Genomic DNA, 22,344 nt, shown 5'->3' with positions numbered 1-22,344 from the left:
GGTATTTGTAAGCCAACAGTCTTAAAGATTCTTATTCCATGGTAATGCTCAACTTCATTCTTTTTTCTCTACTTTACCCCAGGACCTCATCACTCCTTTTTTTTTTTTTTTAAGATTTTATTTTATTTATTTGACAGAGAGAGACAGCAAGAGAGGAAACACAAGCAGGGGAGTGGGAGAGGGAGAAGCAGGCTTCCCGCAGAGCAGGGAGCCCGATGTGGGGCTCGATCCCAGGACGCTGGGATCATGACCTGAGCCAAAGGCAGATGCTTAACAACTGCGCCGCCCAGGCGCCCCCCTCATCAGTCACTCTTAGATTACTGTCATGCACATCTAACCAGGCTCCTGGATTCTTTTTGCTCTCACACTGGAAACTCATCTCTGTTGCCATTAATTCTACTTCCTTGCTAGAGGCAGAATGGCTCTGGTTCCTGCTTACCAACTGAATGAAATCTGAAGTCTTCAGCCTAGCATTGGAGGCCTCAATAAAATGGACCAAACACTCTACTCCTGCCAAACAACATCCTAAATCATCCTCCAGGCCTTGTTTTGTATTCTCCCATTTTGGTATTTGTTTTGTGGGGGTTTTTTTAATCATTTTTTTTCTTCATCATAATAAGTGTACTCTTTAATTCCTACCCCCTATTTACTCCATCCCCCCAACCAACTCCCCTCTGGTAACCATCTTTTTGTTCTCTATATAGTCTTTTTTTTTCTTTCCTTTGCGTGTTTGTTTCTTAAATTCCACATATGAGTGAGATCACATTGTATTTGTCTTTCTCTGACTGACTTATTTTGCTTAGCATTATACTCTCTAGCTCTATCCATGTTGTTGCAAATGGCAAGATTTCATTCTTTTTTATGGCTGAGTAATTCCATTGTGTGTGTGTGTGTGTGTGTGTGTGTGTGTGTGTGTGTGTGTGTGTGACCTCCTCTTTATCCATTCATCTATCTGTAGACCCTACAGCTGCTTCCATAGTTTAGCTATTGTAAATAATGTTGTATGTATCCCTTCGAATTAGTGTTTTTAGATTTTTGGGGTAAAAACCCAGTAGTGTGATTACTGGATCATAGGGTAGTTCTATTTTTAATTTTTTGAGGAACCTCCATACTGTTTTCCACAGTGGCTACAGTAGTTTGCATTCCCACTAATAGCTCACAAGGGCTCCTTTTTCTCCACATCCTTGCCAACACTTGTTGTTTCTTATGGTTTTGATTTTAGCCATTCTGACAGGCATGAGGTGTTATCTCATTGTAGTTTTGATTTACATTTCCCTGATGATGAGTGATGTTGAGCATCTTTTCATATGTCCATTGGCCATCTAGATGTGTTCCTTAGAGAAATGTCTTTTCATATCTTCCACTCATTTAATTGGATTTGTTCTTTGGGTATTAAATTGTATCAGTTATTTATTTATTTTGGATACTAACCCTTTATTGGATTATGTCATTTGCAAATATCTTCTATCATTTAGTAGGTTGCCTTTTAGTTTTCTTGACTGTTTCCTTTGCTGTGCAAAAGCTTTTTATTTTGATGAAGTCCCAATAGTTTATTTTTGCTTTTGCTTCTCTTGCCTCAAGAGACATATCTAGAAAAATGTTGCTATGGCCAATGTCAGAGAGATTACTGCCTGTGCTCGCTTCAAGGATTTTTATGGTTTTAGGTCTCACATTTAGGTCTTTAATCCATTTTCAGTTTATTTTTGTGTATGGTGAAAGAAAGTGGTCCAGTTTCATTCCTTTACATGTGGCTGTCCAGTTTTCCCAGCACCATTGTTGAAGACACTGTCTTTTTCCTATTGTATATTCATCCCTCCTTTGTCAAAAATTAATTGACCATATAACTGTGGGTTTATTTCTGGGTTTTCTGTTCTATTCCACTGATCTCTGTGTCTATTTTCATGCCAGCACCATACTATTTAATTACTACCACTCTGTAATATAACTTGAAACACAGAATTGTGATACCTCCAGTTTTATTTTTCTTTTTCAAGATTGCTTTGGCTAGGGGCACCTGGCTGCTCATTTGGTTAAGGATCTGCCTTTGGCTCAGGTCATGATCCCAGAGTCCTGGGATCAAGCCCCACATCGAGCTCAAGTCTGCTTCTTCCTCTGCACCGCCCCCTCACCTCCCACTCATGCTTGTGTGTTCTGTCTCTTGTTCTCCCTCTCTCTAAAATAAATAAAATCTTAAAAAAAAGATTGCTTTGGCTATTTGAGGTCTTTTGTGGGCCCCATACAAATTTTAGGATTGTTTGTTCTAGTTCTATGAGAAAAGCCATTGGTATTTTGATAGGGACTGCATTAAACGCGTAGATGGCTTTGGGTAGTATAGACATTTTAACAATATTTGTTCTTCCAATCCATGAGCATGAAATGTCTTTCTGTTTCTTTGCATTTGTCTTGAATTCCTTTCATCAATGTTTTATAGCTTTCAGAGTACAGGTCTTTCACCTCTTTGGTTAAATTAATTCCTATTTTATTGGTTTTGATGCAACTATAAATAGGATTGCTTTCTTAATTTCACTTTCTGCTGCTTCATTATTAGTGTATAGGAATGCAACAGACTTCTGTACATTGATTTTCTACCCTGTGACTTTACTGAACTCATTTATCATTCTAGTGTTCTCCCATTTTGTGTGTTGCTCCAATGCTTCCTCTCCTTTAATCACATTTAACGTGTTCCTAATCAACACTACCTATTCTGTTCTAAGCCCCCCAAGTCCTTATGCATAAAGGAGCACTTATATCTGTATTTTTTTTTTTTACAATTTTATTTATTTATTTGACAGAGAGAGGCACAGTGAGAGAGGGAACACAAGCAGGGCAGAGTGGGAGAGGGAGAAGCAGGCTTCCCGCGGAGCAGGGAGCCTGATGTGGGGCTTGATCCCAGGACTCTGGGATCATGACCTGAGCCAAAGGCAGACACTTAATGACCAAGCCACCCAGTCGCCCCATACTTATATCTGTATTGTCTTCTGAGAGTTTCCAGTTGTTTTACACAGGTTTTCTTCTTCCTTCAACTAAAATTTAAATAGCCCGAAAAGTCTACACTTTTCACTTCTTTTTTTTTTAAGATTTTATTGATTTATTTGAGAGGGAGAGAGAGTAAGAGAGAAAGCACAAGCAGGGGGAGTGGCAGACAGAGAGAGAAGCAGGCTCCCCACTGAACAGGACCCGCCCCCCCCCCGCCCCCCAACGCAGGGCTCAATCCCAGGACCCTGCAGGCGCTCCTACACTTTTCACTTTCAATTCATCCTCCTTGCAGATCCCTTAAAACAGTGCTGGGCTCAACACAGAGGCCTCTATATTGGACTGCTAACTGAATAAATCAGGGATCTATTGTACGTATGAAATTCCCAGATATTCTGTTTACTTACTTGGCAGTGCTGATGAATTAAGCCTTGTTTTATTCTTGCACTGGACACAAGGTTCCTCCAAGCATCAGTTGCAGACTGAAGATGTCCATGAGCTCTAGCTGTTCGCAGACATGCCATCAAAGCTCCCAGAGCCCCTCTACTATTGTAAGACCCTAAGGATGGAAAAGATTGTTGTCTCAAAAGCACAAAATAACAAAGATAACTACTGTGGTACGCAACAACTGTCACAATTTTCATTTTGCAATTAACATTGTATTTCAAGAAATAAAAATCACAGTTTAAATTCTAACATGAATTAAAATCCCTAGGATAAAATAATCATTATTGAAAGGGATTTGACAGTTCTTATGTCAATTATTTCAAGTAAGCATAATCCCCTTATGTTAACTTAAAGAAATCATTATTTTTTGCTGTTTTTACCTTTTCCTTGACACTTAGAAATGAACCAGGAAGTGATTCAGGGGAAAAAAATCAGATGGAGATATATTTAAAACAATAACTAAAATGACTTTCAGCCAAAATTAGGGAAAACACTTTAATGGCTAAATATCATTATTTCTCTAAAAACAAACACTAAACCTCTCTACATATTTTGGAGTTACTATTTCTCCCTAGTAAAAAAGATAAAAGGAGGATTACAAGGAGCCTGACGCTTTTGGAGGCTGGGACATCAGTCATTACTAATAGGACAGGGAACCCTGGCTCAATGGGAACACTGATAAAAAAAAAAAAAGAGATGGCCTTACTTCAGAGCAGATTCATGAATCTTGAACTTTAGATGGCTTCTCAGAAAGGTAAGAACAATTGTTGTTAAAAACTGCAAATAATGGAAAAAAACCCAACTACAAATAATGGCTTATTTTTGTGTATAGGAATCAGATTTTTCCAGCTATCTCATGGTTACTCTTTGAAAGCTTTCAATTATTTTTCGTTGTAAATACTTTTTTTTTTTTTTAGAGAGAGTGCCTGTGCACCGCGGGGGCGGAGGGGGGGAGGGGCAGAGGGAGACAAATAGAATCTTAAGCAGTCTCCATGCTCAGCACAGTACCCAATGCAGGGCTTGATCTCACGACCCTGAGATCATGACCTGAGCTGAAATCAAGAGTTGGATGCTGGGGTACCTGGGTGGCTCAGTCGGTTAAGCATCTGCCTTCAGCTCAGGTCAGCTGGGAGTCTGCTTCTCCCTCTCCCTCTACCCCTCCCCCTACTTGTTCTCTCTCTCTCTCTCTCTCTAGCACTCTCAAATAAATACATAAAATTAAAAAAAAAAAAAGACTTGAATGCTTAGCCAAATGACCCACCCAGGCATCCCTTGTTATAAATATTCTTAAACTACGATGTAGAGTGCCATATTTCTGCTTTGTTAAGCAGAATACAGTAATTTTAAGATTCACATGATAAGTCATGGTCATCATTTATATATTAATTACTGAACTATGCTTTAATGCAGAGATTCGTTCAGGGTTACTGAGTTTCAGTGGAATGTTTACCCCCTATTCTAAATGACTACAGAGAGTTGTTTCGTGAGGTCACACATCTACATTTTTTTGTCTCTTCCCTAGAGACAAAAACTTGCTGCTGCCAGTTTACCTGTCTTGATCCTTGCCGAAAACAATGTTTAATTACTGTTTCAATCACTAGAATAAGCAACTTATATAAAACACTCAAACTTTCATTCCAGTCTAACAACCTAACAAATAAGAACTTGGTAAAATGAATTAAAACTAGTAAGAAAGGGAACCTTATAATAACTGGAATCAATCCTTAGCCTGTAGAAATGACTTAAGCCAAAAAAAACTCCACTCTACTCTGGAGAGGAACATTAGTCTCAATCTGAAATTTCTATCGTCAATACCCTCTTTTACTATTTACAGAAGCTGTAATATTTAAATCTGAATATGGTCCACAGCTGCCAAGCTACCTACGCTTAAACATCTTAACCAGAAATTACTGAAAGAACGATTCCTTTTCTCACCAGTTTTAGCATCAGCAGAAGTTTGAAGAATCTTTACCATGTAGCTTAAGCTTTCAGGGCTACAGTTCAATAATTTTGGCAAGTAATAATCAATCACATAAGATTTCTGATCCAGATTTCCTTCACACAGTATAAAAAGGAGAGGAGAAACCCAAGTCTCATGCCACTCATCAATCCAAGTACTGTCGACAGCCTGGGACTTCAAATGACTCTTATGATTTCTGAACATGGTTTCCAAGAGGTCACTTGCATAAGGTACCAAGGACTGGTCTCCCATCACCTCTAAGATTTGTGATGGAATAGTTTTAGCTAGTGCCAAAATATGTCCAATTCCTATGTAATCTACTAAACAACCAAGGCATGCATATTTCCCTTTCACATGCCATTCCAATCGCAGAAGACTTTCAGTCAGATCACAGATGAAACGATCCGCAGCCAAACCTGATGCTTCAGAGTCTGACTTTTCTTTAGTGAGCTGGTGCATTTGGAGAATATTTCTGAATATAATTTTGGTTTGGTGTCTCAAAGCATCCAGTGGATGTTCCCAGTGGGTATAGACGTATTCTAAAAGTCTCCCAACTACACTTGAATTTCCATTCAGACTGTCCTTTAGGCTTGGGGAACTTGATTCAAGGACATGTATGGCTGAATTAGTCCAGGATGCCAAAATTCTAGACAGAAACAATTCCAGAGTTGATTCCTTGATCCTGAAGAGAAATGAACCATGTTATTATCAACTGACTAGTAACAGAAATTTCATTTTATAATCATCTAGATTTTAAAAATATAAAAAAGAATGATCAGAAAATTCAATAATTATTAAATTTACAATGACAAAAAATTACAAACAGGCCAAAACAGATCTCAAATTTATAAATGAATCTTTTCATCTTATAGAAATAATCCAAAAAGGGACACAAGAAAACTTTTGGGAGTGATGGAAATGTTTATTATTTTGATTTTGATAATGGTTTCACAGGTGTTTTAAAACATACTGAGAGGGGTGCCTGGGTGGCTCAGTTGATTAAGTGACTGACACTTGATTTTGGCTCAGGTCATATCTCAGGATCATGAGATCAAGTTCCGCATCAGACTCTGCACTGGGCGTGAAGCCTGCTTAAGACTCTCTCTCTCCCTGTCCCTTTGCCCCTCCCCACCAATCCTTCTCTAAAGAAATAATAATTTTTACATTCCTTTAAAATATGTACAATTTTCACATATATATAAGCTGAAAAACATGTAAAAATTATTTTAGAAGACAGTACTTTTCTTCCTTTACCTACATGTTCATTACTATTAAGTTGTATCTATGGTTTGACATTTTAAGCACACAATCACTTTCAGGCATTATGAAAAAAACACCAAAATAAACCATAAAACACAATCCAATGAAGTCAAAAGAGCTGGTTACAGTTCTGGCTCAGGTGCTTATTAGCAATATACTCTTAAGTTTTAGCATTTACTTTTCTAACTTCACTTTACCTACTCAACACATTAGATTTCCTATCCTATCTATCAGACATGTGAGGCTCATACTGAATTACCTATGTTGACATTGTTTATAAACTAAAATGCAGCATTAGAGACTAAATGTTAACATTAACATTAAAAATGTTCAGTGCAGGTTAACCTGCACCAATAATATCTGTAACTCTCTCCCTCCCCTCATCATTTCATCTTCTCTTGTTCTACTTTCACACCCATTTCACTGCCTATATGTTATCTTCCTTTTTTTTTTTTTAAGATTTTATTTATTTATTTGACAGAGGGAGAGAGGGCGTGCACAAGCAGGGGAGTAGCAGGCCGAGGGAGAAGCAGGCTCCCCGCTGACCAAGGAGCCCAATGTGGGACTCAATCCCAGTACCCTGAGATCCTGACCTGTGCCAATGGAAGACACTTAACTGACTGAGCCACCCAGGCGTCCCTGTTATCTTCCTTTTAATTCAGGATTATCCTGAGCACTTTTCACGGAATTACTAAGTATACTAGTTCAGTTGCCATTTTTGAAATGTCTGACAAGCAAAACAGAATAGGAGACAGTAGCATGAAAACTCACTGTGAACTCAAGGTGAACAAGACATGCACAATATTCAAGAGCAGGGCCTCCCCACTCAGGCCCATATTCCCATTCTGCCAGTCCAACATGGTGAGTGTCCCCTGACACAGGAATAAGAGAGTTGACTGCGAGACATCAGTACAACAGAGGCTCCTGCAGCAGTTCAAAAACCAGTCGGGGATGCTGGTGCAGTCCACTGAACGGAGAAGCAAACTACTAATCTGGAAGAACATAACAGAGCCAACATGTTATAAAGCCTCGAAAACTTTTCAGATATTTCAAAATGTAAATCCAAAATTCCCTTTCCCCTGAAACATCCTAGCAAACTAAAGATGAGAAGCCACAAATGTTGAAATTATTATATCAAAAGGGAAAAAAATTAAATCTAAATACATGAACCATTTTTGCTGGTTTGAAGGTACTAGTAGAGCAAAACATATCGCCACCTGCAGGTGGATGAGCTTAACTAATGCTTTTCAGAGGTGATTTTAGGAATCAAATCGCTAAATTTTATCCAGTGATACTTTGTGTGATCTCACAGAAGAGTACACATCTATTTGGCAAAAAGTCAGGTAAATAGCTAAAATAAGTTTCTAGATAATATACTAAGGAAGAAAAAACCTGCTAGTACTGAATATAAGAATTATGTCCAAATTATCAATTATACTTTCCATCTGACCAAATACACTGAAAAATTGATTTTAACATGCTTCCCATCTAAAGTAAAACATTTGGGCAGCGCCTGGGTGGCATGGTCGGTTGAGCATCCGACTCCTTGTTTCAGCTCAGGTTATAATCTCAGGGTCGTGGGATCCAGCCCTGCATTGGGCTCTGCACTCAGTGCTGAGTCCACTTGGGATTCTCTCTCCTTCTCCCTCTGCTCCTCCTGCTCATGCTCGCTCTCTTGCTCTCTCTCAAATAAATAAATCTTTTATAAATGAATAAATAAATAAAAGTACAACATTTGGGTTATTCTTTTTTTTTTTAAGTAGGCTCCACGCCAAATTCACAACCCTGAGATCAAGGCCTGAGCTGAAATTAAGAGTTGGACGCTTAAGCAACTGAGCCACCCAGGCTCCCCTGGGTTATTCTTAATAAAAAGGACATATTTATCAAAAAGTAATGACTTCATGTATCTATACATTAACCTCTGCATACTTTTAATATTGTATCTCTTATAATACTGAGAGATGGAACAGAACAAACAGTACTAGAAACAAACTAGAAGGATATACCCAAAAAAATGTTGATAGTGATTATCTTTGCAAGATGGATTTATAGGTGACTGCTATTGTCTTCTTTCTGCTTTTTCTGCATTTTTGGGCTGTTTCTTATTGTAAGAGAAAAAGATCACCAGAAAGATTCTGACTATGCAGAAAGAAATTTTTAATTAACTTCTTTAAAAATATTTCTATAAAACGTGTCTAGGGGGCGCCTGTGTGGCTCAGTTGTTAAGCATCTGCCTTCAGCTCAGGTCATGATCCCAGGGTCCTGGGATGGAGCCCCACCTCAGGCTCTCTGCTCAGCAGGGAGCCTGCTTCTCCCTCTCCCACTCCCCCTGCTTGTGTTCCCTCTCTTGCTGTGTCTCTGTCAAATAAATAAGTAAAATCTTAAAAAAAACCAACAAAACCAAACACGTGTCTAATTATCAATAAAGTACAATTCTACAAAGGAGATGCACTCACCAAATCAGGAATCTTTTCAGGGGGATGAAACATAGCCTTAATAAAAAGAATAACAGCTAATCCAGACGTACTCTGAATTGTCTGTAAGAGGTCATCTATTTGACAAAAAAGTAGAGAGCATGTATTAAATGACAACAGATACTTTGGTCCAGGGGAAAAAGTACATGGTGCAGGGTCAGACAGTCCTGGGTGCAATTTCTAGCACGACTGCTTCCTAGGTTGAACAGACCCTGGGCAAGTTATTTAACCTCTCAGGCACCCAGCATTCTCTTCTGTAAAATGAGAAAATGTAACTCCTATTTGACAGTTATTATAAGGTTTAAATGCATAATTAACACAAAGTTTTTATGCCCAGCACATAAATGCTTCATAGATGTGATTCCTTCCTCTCTCCTCTAACCCCCACTCTCTCTTCCTCTCCCCCCAGCACATGTAGCAGCAATACCACTTGTCTCTCCTGCACTGATGCCGCGCCATCCCAACCCCCACATATATTACTTTTTTTTTTTTTATAAATGAAAAGTAACTGTTTATTATTGGAGAGAAAAGTGTATACAAAAAAGTCTAGATTCTTTTTCCTCATGCACTACTTTTGTAATAAAGTTCCAGATATCAACTTTGAAGATATTTACAAGGGTACATTTTTCTTAGCATGGGACCATTTACTGTATGATGGACATTTCTTCAGAGAAATCATATATGGAAACGGAACATATTCTTATAGTTTACAAGAAGCTTAGAACATTGTGTTAACAGAAGATGATATATTTTACTGCAAAATATTATAAAAGTGATACAATTTTGTAGCCCATAAATGTTTAATTACTTGATTTGAACGGGAATGAAAAAAAAAACCAGCAAGACAGGCCTGGCTTTTAAGACTTTTTATATTCAATTCGTTCTACGTTCACATAATCTCCAATTAGCTGATACACGTAAGTGACAACTGTAGAAGCCTGGATGTCCATTAACACAAATGAAGGAATAATATTTGTTTCCAAGGCATTATATGCTCCAGTGGCAGAACCTGGGTTAATGTAGAATTTATTTTCATGCTCAAATGCTTCAAATTTGTGTGTGTGTCCCGAGATAAGAATGTCCACATCAAACTGCCTCTGCAACAGGGCTAAGCTGGCCATATCTCCCCATGGAATAACTTGATGCTCATGGATCAAACCAATTTTGAACTGCCCAACAGTCACAACCTTCTGTTCTGGATAATTCAGATTCTCATTGAAGTCTCCTCTCACAGTATGAACATCACCGGCCAGAGCCTTGAGATAGTCGTAACTCTCTTTGGTGCAAAGGTTTCCAGTACAGAGAATGTGCTGAATCTTTCCTGGCACCAGCAGTTTTTTTAATTTAGCTGGCAAACTGTTGCACCAGTGTGGGATGTGCAGGTCTCCTAATACCAACATCAACATTCTGCCACTGGGCTCTGCTCAGTCACCACCACCGCCGCCACCTTCTTCCTTGGGCTCTATATTACTTCTTCTTCACGTGATTTCAGGGCTTGTATAAAAAGCCTGCATCAGTGCTAACTGCAAACTTTGCTATTACTGGCACTGTACCCAATGTAACCAATCTTGGCTTGCTATTTCCTCCTTGTTTTCTATCAGCCTCTGTTTTGTGAGAAAGTTTCCTAAATATGGTGAATTATTCAACCTGGGCTAAGAATCATAAATACCTACCATAAACTATCTAATAAACATCCATTCTGTCCTTTATCCCTGCTAACAGAACTGTGGCTTTGACTGGCACATCCATGTACTCAGCCAAAGGCAGGATACTTGCTTCCTCTATCTTCCTTGCAACTAAAGGTAGCCATGAGCATTCAGGCCAATGGGATGTAAGCAGGTACTTGGGTACTTTTGTTTTTCCTGATTAAAGGTAAGGATGCAACTGGCCTTCCTTCCTGCCTTACACACAGACATAATGTCTGGAGCTACAGCAGTCAAATGGCAACCATGAGGCAACAAATGTGGGCGTGAGATTCAACATGCTGAAGACAGCAGAGCAGAAAGGCAGAAATGTCTGGGTCCTGGCCCGCAAACAGCCATTCGGGATCACCTGCCTCTGAACTTCACGTTCTGTGGGAACATAGGGAGGCACATTTGCTGAAGTCCCTGAAATTTAGTTTTCTTTTTTTTTTTTTAATCTTTTTTTTTTTTTAAGATTTTATTTATTTATTTGAGAGAGAGAGAATGAGAGATAGAGAGCACAAGAGGGAAGAGGGTCAGAAGGAGAAGCAGACTCCCTGCCGAGCAGGGAGCCCAATGTGGGACTCGATCCCGGGACTCCAGGATCATGACCTGAGCCGAAGGCAGTTGCTTAACCAACTGAGCCACCCAGGCGCCCTGAAATTTAGTTTTCTGTTACCTGTAGCCAAACACTTGACTGATACATGAAGCTTTAAAACCCTGGGGCAGAATGGCACTGGATGGCCCCATCAACCGCTCAAAAAAGAGGCTGCCTTGTATTAAAATCAGGTCTTCCCTACATTTCACCAGTCTTTTTTTTTTTTTAAATAACAAAGTCTCTTTTAAAAAGCAAATATTCTCTGAAAAGATGTCTGTAAATTGTGTCTCAAACTAAATTTCCTTTCCTTTTAATAACTACCTGAGATCCTAGCCTAAATAAATAAATAAATAAATAAACTATCTGGACAAAATAGCTAGCACTTTCACTAGTTACCAGGATTCAAAACAAATAAACAATGAGGTATTATTTTTTCCCCATTAGCCTAGCAAAACCAGAGTCAGTTACTGCTCTTTACAAACAAAAACTCTAAACCAATCCCAATAACCTTTTAGTAAGTTAATAATACTCATGCATGCATGACCATACAAAACATGAAGTAAAGGGTAAAAAGGTAATTAACTTTTTATAAATACTTATGTGTTCAGTGTCATTTTTTTGTTAACCTTACTGTAATATAATATTGACTGATATAAAAAACACCCAAAACAAGTGTACAGCTTAATGAATTATTTGAAGGTGAACACCCTTGTACCCAGTATCCAGGGTGAGAAATCGAACTCAGGCACCCAGCCCAGAAGGCTTTTATGAAGAGAGACTTCCTCTTATTAACTATTTGGCATCCCAGTAACATAGTTCATCTGGATAGAAGCAACATATGAGAGATACAGGGGGGACAATGACCACCCCACAAGGACCACTGTCGTTACTTGAAGATAATGCCTGCTGCTAAGGAGAAATGTATGGGTTACATTCACCTTTCCAGATCTTCCATTCAAATTTGGAAATCTCTTATCAAGAATTTTCTTTTGCCACTTAAAAGTCTGTAGCTTTTCAACACTAAGACTGTTAGGTTTTCTTCTTTACAATACACACATCCACATTTAGAAAAGTTCTTCAACATTAGCCCTTGCAGAATTGGCACATTTGAAAGAAAAAGCATTAAAACCTCATAATCTAGGGCCTTTCCCCATTTTAAGGGGCTGGGGGAGAAGAAGTTCTACATCTCAGCTACGTATCAAACATTTCATACCATTATTAGCAAAAGCTGAATGACACTCAATTATAATCATCATTTTTATGGTTTTACACTTACCATCGCTTAAAAACTTGGTGAAAATACTCAGCAATCCACACATACTTTGCCATGTGGGAGAACCAGAAGTCTTCAAATGAATTCTCTGAAAGTCTTGTATTTTCTGCACTAACATCACTGAAACTCTAGTGCCTACCAACAAGTCATTCATCAACTGCGTTTGAACTATATGATTTCCAGCAAATTTTCTATAATGAAGAAAAGATGTTATTACAAAAGAAAAGTCACATAAAATTGTCCCCATTTCTATCTCTCTGCAAAAGAAACATTCCTCAAAGGGCCAAAATTCATTTTAGATTATACTAGACATTTATGCCTCTCTCTTCCATTCCCATAAACATTCCAATTATGGGGACATTTACTGCAAACTTTCAACCCTCTGATCTCAACATTTTCCTCCTTCTCAGCTAATGACTAACCTTACTTCACTTTTTTTAGAGTAAAATTAAAAGATCAAGAAAGAATGCCACAATTTCTTTCTTTCTTTCTTTCTTTAAGACTTTATCTATTTATCACAGAGAGAGAGAGCACACAAGCAAGGGGAGCGAGAGAGGGAGAAGCAGGCTCCCGCTGAGCAGGGAGCCTGATGCAGGACTCGATCCCAGGACCCTGGGATCATGACCTGAGCCAAAGGCAGACACTTAACCGACTGAGCCACCCAGGTGTCCCAAGAATGCCACAATTTCTAAACTTGAACACTCTCTCAACCTTGATACGCTTTCTTCACTTGGCTTCCAAGACACCAGGCTCTCCTCCATTTTCTCCTACTTCACCATCACTCCTTCCTGGACACCTTGGCTAATTCATCCTCTTCTCCCCAACCTCTTTATGTTACAGCTCTCCACAGCTCAGTCTTTACTCTCCCTCTTTGGTCCAGCTACTTTGTTCCCTTGATGCTGATCTCATCTAGCTCATAAACTTTAAATTATAATCTATATATGCTGATAATTCCCAAATTTGTATCTCCAGCCTGAACATCTCTTGCTAATCCCAGACTTGTATATGCAACTTCCTACTCAATATCTTCACTTGGATGTCTAACAGACATCTCAAACTACATGAACTCATCTTCAACTCCAAACCTGCTCCACCTGTTGGGATCTCTACTCTACAAAAATTGTCATCACCCTTGACTTCCCTCTTCCCTACTCTATCTGTAAGAAAATCCTGTTGGCTCTACTTTCAAAATATATCCAGAATCAGACCAACTCCACTGCTACTCCTGGCTTAAGTCACTCTCATCTCTCCCTTGGATTACTGCAATGGCCTCCTAACTGGTCTCCCAGATTCTATCCTTGCCCCGCCCCCCTCAGTCTATTCTCAACACAGCAGAAAATAGGAAGGCTGGCTACAAGTCTGTTGCAGAGTAAGAACCAGCAAATAGCTGGCTTACCTCTAGAGAAGGTAAAACAACATGCACAGGTAAGGCAGGAACACCATATTGCAAACAAGAGAAGTAGGTAAATATACGAACAATGAATGCCAAATGCCATAACCTCAGCTTTCTTCACTCCCTCAGCAACCAGAATATTAAGCCAATGGTTTGATTCCATGGTGAATCTGTTACCCATGCAAAAAGACCTGATGATATTGATATCAGAGGTTTTCCAAAGAAATAGCCTAGCTAAACTAGCCTATAATAAAACCTGCAATCAACCCCACCCATATGCACAGATTCAAATCAACTCTCAGTGCCCCATCCTTAAATATGAGCGCTTGGCCAAAAATCACCAGACTTCTGACAAAAGCTTCTAGCAACGAATATAGTGACTGAAAGCATCAAACAGAAAAAAAACAACTTAAAAGAAATAGGACTATGTAAAGATAAGAAACTATAAAAAAAAATACTACACTAATATCCTCAGAAAGATAAGATATTTCATATTTCATTCATAAAATAAGAACAGGATGCTATAAGTAAGGAACACTCAGGGAGAAAGGAGCTCATTCCCACATTCTCCTAAGAATTTATTTGATTTTTTAAATTAAATATCAAACCTCTAAAGAATAAATTTCAATAATCAGGTCTAATATTAACAGAGAGGGATGGAATGAAGCACATTATGGAACCTTTTTTTTTAATTTCCTTTGTACAAAGACAACACACAACCTCAAGTGTACAGGCACATACCCACAAGCATGCAAACACATAATACTTGCCTATTTTCTTCTGAGATTTCAATTAAACTCTTCTGCAGAAAATGAAGCACTGAAACAAAAAGAACACATAATGACAAAGCAGAACCTAAAACTGTAAACTTTAATGTCAGTATAAGAAAATATTTTAAGTTAGCGTTACCTATAATGATATCATGGTATAGAAGTAGAAATTTAAAAGGAAGGGGCATGATGTACCTTAGTAATCTGCAAGACTCTACCCATTGCCAAGAAAGTGAAAAAGAACCAGTTCTAAAATGACTCACACAAACAGTTACCCCCTCAGAATAAAATAAAATAACAGGACTTACCATTTTTAAGAAGATTATTAACTCCTGCTCTACCTATGGGGATACAAAAATTAACACTGGTAAGGAGCCCCAGGACCAAAATTAACATCATTTAAAAACAATGATGTAATGATAGAAAAAGTACTACACAAGAGCTGGCTTACCCAAGTCAAAGTTTTCCATACAAGAAGATATATTGTCAGTTACTTTCCTATAAGAATATAGATGAGTAGTATTCAATTCTTCCTGAAGACGAGAAGTAAAACTTTGTATAGCCTCAGTTAGAAAAAATTCAGGTAGGCCATCTAGTGAGCTAGAAAAAGAACCAAGTATTAAATATCTGACAACCATGTAGCAAGTGGATATATGAAGTGGGGAGGGAATCACACAAATGAGGGACTACTGAACTACATCTTCAAAATACAGCCAGAAAATTTTAACTTCATGCCACAATCGTTGGAACTCCTTACCTCCATCTTGCTCCCCCACCTCAATAGAGTAGCCAGAGTGATATTATAAAAACACCATGTCAGTCAGTCTTTTGCCTAAAATCATCCAACAATGTCCCTCTCAAATTAGATGCCATAGTGCTGACAATGATTTACAAGACTACACACTCTACCGCCACCATTATCTCTCCAGCCTCATCTTAATCCGTGTTCACTTAGCTCTAACTACATGGCCTCCCTTGTTGCGATGATATATCAAAGCCTTTGCTCTTGCTATTTACTCCATCTGACATGCTTCCCTCAAATAGACCCAATAACCATTCCCTCATCCCTTTCAGGTCAATCTCAAATATCACCTTATCAGTGACATTTGAGCAAAGACATCTGAAGTGACCTCCATAAACTGTAACCTTCACCTCGTCCTTGGTGCTCCCATCCCCCACTCACTGTCTTATTTTTCTCCATAGCATCTATTTCATCTAATCCTAATCTACTATTTATTAGGATATTATATATCCTAATTTATTTTGACTATTTTCAATCTTGGTCTTAGAATGTAACTTTCAGGGGTGCCTGGGTGGCTCAAATGGTCAAGTGTCCGACTCTTAATTTTGGCTCAGGTCATGATCTCAGGGTCACGGGGTCAAGCCCCGCACCAGGCTCTTCGTAGGGAGTCTGCTTGAGATTCTTTTTTTTTTTTTTAAGATTTTATTTATTTATTTGACAGAGAGAGACACAGTGAGAGAGGGAACACAAGCAGGGAGAGTGGGGGAGGGAGAAGCAGGCTTCCCGCAGAGCAGGGAGCCTGATGCGGGGCTTGATCCCAGGATCCCGGGATCATGACCTGAGCCAAAGGCAGATGCTTAACGACTGAGCCACCCAGGCGCCCCTGTGCTTGAGATTCTCTCTCCCTCTCCCTCTGCCCCTCCTCCCCCCACCCCGCGCTCTCACTCTCTCTCTCAAATAAATAAATCTTAAAAAAAGAAAAATGTAACCTCTATTCTAAACTGTTTTATTCACTGTATCCTCAATGCCTAGAACACTTACTTGACATATAGTTAGATAGTCAATAAACATTTACTTAATAGATAAATTCAATTAGCGTCAATTTTACTTCAATTAATCTAAATGAAAACCAGCAAGTGTTCTTTAAAAAATTTGACTCAACAGTTCTAACACTCTTCTGGAAGAAAAAGAATTTAGAAATAGGAATAGTCTGAAAAAGAAAAGTCACCAGAGGGGTGACTTGCTCCAGCATACAATTAAACTACATTATCAAACTATAGTAAATAAAAGAGTGATGTTGGTGAGTAAACAAACAGACCCAAGTCTAAAACCAAATCTATGTTTATACAGAAACACAGAACATAATAAAATGGCATTCCACATACATAGGAAAGATGGACTATTCAAAAGTTTGGGGATAGGTGGTTCCCTATTATGGAAAAGAAAACTAAATTGGATCTCTAACTTACACTCCACTCAAAACTTAGTTCCAGATGAAGTATTTTAAGAAAAGACAAGCAAGTAATTTTATGCGCTTTTATAGTAGAGAAAGCATCCATAAGGAAGGCATGAAACTCAGAAAACTATATAAAGAAAAATACTAGTGAGTTTGATTACCAAGAAAAATTTTGTAATTTTTATAAAGCAAACACACCACAAAGAAAGTTTAAAGACCAGTAATAAAACAAAGGAATATTTGGTACATAATCTATATATAGCCCTTATACCCATGCCTTTCTTTATTGGCATGGGTATAAGAGAGGCTAAAGGTGTGAGAGTATTGCTTCCCTGCTATTCTTACAAACAGGAGGGTATATGACCCAATCTTGACAACAAAAAGTGATAGGAAGTTTCCTGGGACATTCTGCAAAATGTTTTTTCTCTCCAATAAAAAGAGATAGAAAAGAAGAAATTTCCTTTTCTTTTTTTCTGGATGCTATCGTGCCTGTATAAGGTGCCTGTAACTGCTACAGCCCCCTTATAATTCTGAAAGAAGATATGGCCAACAAATGGGAGAAAAATGGAAAACATCAAGATCTTTAATGACATTGTTGACTACTTCCCAAAATCCTAGAACTGGCCAGTATCTGATCACTTGCTTTTTGACACATTAAATAAATTTACTTAAATAAGAAAAAGAAAGGACACTCTAACAAGGAAACATACAAAAGATATATAATCACAAATAGTAAAACTCCACATATTAAAAAATGTTCAATCTCACTAGTAATCTAGGAAATAAAAAGTAAAACCTAGTATTATTTTTTTACCCATTAGATTTTAAATGGTTTAAAGATTATCCAGTGTTTGAAAGATATGAAGACACTGGCACTCTCATTCACGTTAGCAGGAGTATCAACCGAAATAGCTTTGGGGGAGTACAGTTTAGCAATGGTTTTGGTCAAGAAATTCCACTTATAGGAATTTATCTCAGGGAAATACACATAACAATCATATATGTAATTAAGAATATCACTGCATCATTGTTGGAATAATGAAAACAAAACAAACTAAATATCAGTGGAAAAGTAATTAAGTAATATGTAACAGAGTCCATAAAAATTTTGGTATATCCACATTATGGGAATATTTATAACTGTAGGAAAATATAAGGACTTCTGGTGGGAACATAAAATAGTGCAGACACTATGAAAAACAATATGGAGGTTCCTCGGGAAATTAAAAATAGAATTACCATATGATCCAGTAATCCCACTTCTGGGTATATATGCAGAAGAACTGAAAGCAGGATCTCAAAGAGATATTTACGGACCCATGTTCATAGCAGCACTGTTCACAACAGTGAAGGGGAGGAAGCAACCCAGATGTCTATCAGCAGATGAATGAATGAATACAATGTGGTACATATGGACAATGGAATGTAATTCAGCCTTAAAAAGGACAAAAATCCTGCCACATGCTACCACATGGATGAGCCCTGAGAATATTATGCTAAGTAAAATAAGCCAATCAAAAAAAGATAAATACAAATATTCCACTTATATGAGGTAACTAAAGTAATCAAATTCATAGAAACAGAAAGTAGAATTGTGGTAGCCAGGGGCTAGGGAGAGGAAGAAATGGGGATTTACTGCTTAATATTTAGAGTTTCAGTTTTACAAGATGAAGAAGCTCTGGAGATCCACTGCACAACAATGTAAATATACTGAACACTCAAAAATGGTTAAGATGGCAAATTTTATGTTGTGTGTTTTTTCACACAATTAAAAAAAAAGATTAAGGACTATGCTGACATGAAAGTATCTCTAAGACATTCTTTAGTGAAAAAACAAGCTACAGAGCAATAAGTATAGTCCCATTTATGTAAAAAAATCAAAACTAAAATACAATATGATACACACACTAAACCCAAAGGAAAGGTCTAAAAACATAGATACAAAAATGTTAAGTGATGACCTTTACTAAAAAAAGTAAGATAAGCCAGAAAGAGTGAAACAGAAGGCTCACTTATTTTGTTCACTTCTATATTGCTTGAAGTCTTTACATCAAGCATATATTCTGGTATTACCTGTGTAATTAAAAATAGGTTTAAACTAAGAGCAAATGGAGAAAACAGAGGAAAAAGAAACAGCAAGATGACAGATTAAACTTAACCAATAACTGCATTAATGTAAATGGACTAGACCAGGAGTCAGCAAACTACAACCTATAGCCGGTTTTATTAAGGCCTGTGACCTAAAAAGTCATTCAACATTTTTAAAAAGTTGACATAAGTAAACAAAGCAGAGACCATATAAATGAAATTGTTAGTGACGCATTTCAGTTCAGTTTTACCAAACCAGGAGAACTTTAAATACTGGTTACTTTTGGTCAAATTGAACATTTATAATACTTAACTTCCTTTCCTTTTTTCCCTTACCTTGCCAAGACCTTCTTCAAGGGATTCTTTACACTCAAAGAAAGATAAATGCCTGCTAAAATATCCAAACAACTTCGAATAGTGGGATCACATGCGCCATTTTTATCTGCCTTCTCCAATAAAGGCACAATCTACAATCCAAAAAATTCAGTCATTGTAATTTTTTCTAATATCAAGTATATACAGCAAAGTAACACAGTTTCAAATACTCTTTAAAGTCTCAATTATAACGTGTAATATTTTCTACACTGCATTGTTATAGATACCAATTTAAACACCTATTTTAGTATTTTTTAATCTTTTTAAATCATATCCCCAAATCTCAGTTTACCCTCCAGACCCACCTCTATTAAGAATTAGACTTGTTAATGGCTTAAGGTATAGGAATTCTGTAGCACTACTGAAAAATCAATAATATATTTAATTGCTTTCTAAAAAAATTATGCAAGTTCAAATGGTAAATCCTAATACTGAAATACTAGTAAGGACAATCTTTACATTTTAAATTAACTTTTAAATGTATCTGCTAAAAAGTTGTAAGGATTCAAATTAATAGAAATAATTTCTTAAAATTTATGTCCACAAAAAAGGTATGCACAGTTGGCTCACTGTCCTATCTCTTTAGAGCTCCAATGGTGGCGGAGGCCTGAATATGGCTTCTACCAATACTCTGAATAAAATGAGATTATATAACGAACAGAAAAGGAAAAAAAAAAACCCTATTCCTTAATGATACATTGATATTAAATAATTGGGAGCCAAAAACTGTCAGTTAATTTTAAACATCCAATCTTCAAGACGTATCCATGAATATCAATGTAGTCTTAACCAACTGAGCCACCCAGGCACCCTAATATCAATGTAGTCTTACCTGTTTAACATAATGGATTTGTGACACTCCATCCGTGAGCCGTACACAATGTAACAGCAAAGAAGCTAGATTCTTTCCTTCCACATCAGCCAAAGCTAGATAACACACACACACAGATTTCTTTAAGGATTTAACAAAATGTATGGATATGAGTTTGCCTTTGCCTTTGTTATGCATTATGAAAAATCTAAGTATTTATAAACCAAAAAAAAAAAAAAAGCAGGCAGAACTTAGTCTGAAGACAGAATTTTTAGGAAACCATTTTACATGCAAAACTGAATATAAAGAACATGGAAAAATTAAATAGTAAGAGTTTGAACATCATGTGATAGTGAGTTTCAGAGATACAAATACTCTGCAACCCTGAAAAGAAGCAAACAAATTATGTCAGAAATCACTTACATCTCAAAGTTTCAAGGTCTTGATGGCAAATGGTCAGCGCAGTTACTTGCATTTCTTTCTTCTTCTTTACACCCATTTTAAATAGAATTAATAGCAGCCACTGCAAAAAAGAAGAGTTTAAAGCATTGTCGAATTCAGGATTTCTGAACCTCAGCACTCCTGGCATTTGGGACCAGATAATTTTTTGCTATTGCGGTGTCATTCTACGCATTGTAGGATGTTTAACACGTGGATGAATAAACAAATGAATAAATTAACAAACACTGTCAGAAGTGTATGCCTTTAACAACAGAAAAGTTTACTACCTGGTATGTATATTCCATATCTAAGTGACAAGCTGGTCCTGACACTAAGAACCTATGGCCTATCTGCAAAGTAAGAAATCGATACAGCGATGGAATATGAAAAACCACTTAACAGAAAATGGTAATAAAAATGGACACAGGTATAATGGCAAGAAAAGGGAAGAATTTGAAAAGTGACATGCTTAGATCTAGGGTAATAATTGGGGATCACTTCCTAGGAGAGTGACCAATACACAACCTTAGGAAGGGATAGAGCCGGATAACTAGGGAGACTATTCTCTGGTGAACGGTGAGTAAGTTTACAGCAGGATTTGATCGTGGAACCCTCAAGACTACATAAAAAATGGTCCGGTGTTTATGCGTGCTCAACGGATGCCTAAACATTTGTCTTAATGAACTGGGCCTCCCCAATAGGGGAATATCTCGTCCCCACCCTACAACAACGATCCAGAAGTGGCCAGAAGATGCTCAGCAAGTTGTACTCCTAAATCCCACTGGCTGTTTCCCTTTTGACCGCTGCTTCACTCCCACCTACACCTTTCTGGCTGACTCCCACAAACATTCTCTGGGAAATTTCCGAACCACATGGAGTCCGGCGAGCCACAGGTGACCGAAAAAAGTGGCGAAAGTGCTGTCTCCGTGGAGACCTAAGCGACCGGAAATCGGTAGCAACCGCCAAATTCTCGCGATAGCAAAGGACGAGAATTGGTGCGAATCGCCCAGCTGCCCTAGCAAAGTAGCGGAGCCGAAGAGAGTCGCGCGGTAGCGCGGGTCTAGCAGACAGGACGCGTGGGAGCCAAACCTTGTGCCCGTGAGCGTCTACGAAGAGTCGCAGCCGTCTAGACGAGTACCGGAGCTGGTCTAGTTCTACGATGTCTCCAAGGCTCGCAACGTGGTCTGTTGACTACCGGGTCGGGACGATGGGAGGGAGACAAGGGGACCTGGAACAGGAGTCATCGCGAGAATTGAGCGACTGAGCTCTTCCAATAAGGAGTTCGGAGCGGCGGTGATGTCACCGGGAGCGGGTGTTAGCGAGTGAATTTGGGTAGACTTAAAAAGTGTGTGGGGTGCTCAGCTTACAGCGCACGGGTGAACCCAGCCGCGTGCGAGCTTAGCCGCTTCATTCCCCTTAGGGAAGTCTAGACCTGGAGTACCTGGGAAGCACCTTTGCCTCAATCCGAACATTCCACCCTTCTCCCACGCAGCTTACCCAGCGCAGAGAAGGGGAGAAAATTGCCTCCGGGCTGCGGGAACCAGCGACCGTAGAGCCTGCGAGATGGGGTCATTGGGGGCATTAAGCCGAAGCCACGCTAG

At 38.4% G+C, this 22,344-nt stretch overlaps 1 protein-coding gene and 1 pseudogene across 13 annotated transcripts in view; both read right to left on the bottom strand.

The window, feature by feature from the left end:
* Window positions 1–21,966, bottom strand: part of THADA (THADA armadillo repeat containing) — a 323,626-nt gene extending 301,660 nt beyond the window's left edge. For 12 of the 13 annotated variants that reach the window (XR_012379840.1, XR_012379841.1, XM_073897791.1 and 9 more), the window contains exons 1-12: window positions 21,566–21,675; window positions 20,726–20,825; window positions 20,324–20,418; window positions 19,453–19,583; window positions 15,282–15,430; window positions 15,139–15,171; window positions 14,831–14,879; window positions 12,671–12,858; window positions 9,097–9,191; window positions 7,412–7,632; window positions 5,356–6,062; window positions 3,381–3,532 (exon numbers count right to left, since the gene is read on the bottom strand). Coding sequence is in view for 11 of the 13 variants with exons in the window: in XM_073897791.1 (XP_073753892.1) it covers window positions 3,381–3,532; window positions 5,356–6,062; window positions 7,412–7,632; window positions 9,097–9,191; window positions 12,671–12,858; window positions 14,831–14,879; window positions 15,139–15,171; window positions 15,282–15,430; window positions 19,453–19,583; window positions 20,324–20,418; window positions 20,726–20,825; window positions 21,566–21,592 (1,947 nt within the window). In the remaining 2 variants the exon portion in view is untranslated. Of the gene's footprint in view, window positions 1–3,380; window positions 3,533–5,355; window positions 6,063–7,411; window positions 7,633–9,096; window positions 9,192–12,670; window positions 12,859–14,830; window positions 14,880–15,138; window positions 15,172–15,281; window positions 15,431–19,452; window positions 19,584–20,323; window positions 20,419–20,725; window positions 20,826–21,565; window positions 21,676–21,832 lie in introns of those variants that run through there. The other variant, XM_073897790.1, reaches the window with a different exon arrangement.
* LOC112821630 (vacuolar protein sorting-associated protein 29 pseudogene) lies at window positions 9,595–10,721 on the bottom strand (annotated as a pseudogene).
* Window positions 21,967–22,344: the final 378 nt, after the last annotated feature.

The sequence above is a fragment of the Callorhinus ursinus genome, unplaced genomic scaffold, assembly GCF_003265705.2.
Source record: "Callorhinus ursinus isolate GAN/ISIS: 27379988/994484 unplaced genomic scaffold, GSC_fseal_2.0 scaffold10, whole genome shotgun sequence".
Lineage (NCBI taxonomy): Eukaryota > Metazoa > Chordata > Mammalia > Carnivora > Otariidae > Callorhinus > Callorhinus ursinus.
The sequence above is the reverse complement of the archived record's forward strand: the minus strand, read 5'-3'. Positions and strand labels throughout refer to the sequence as shown.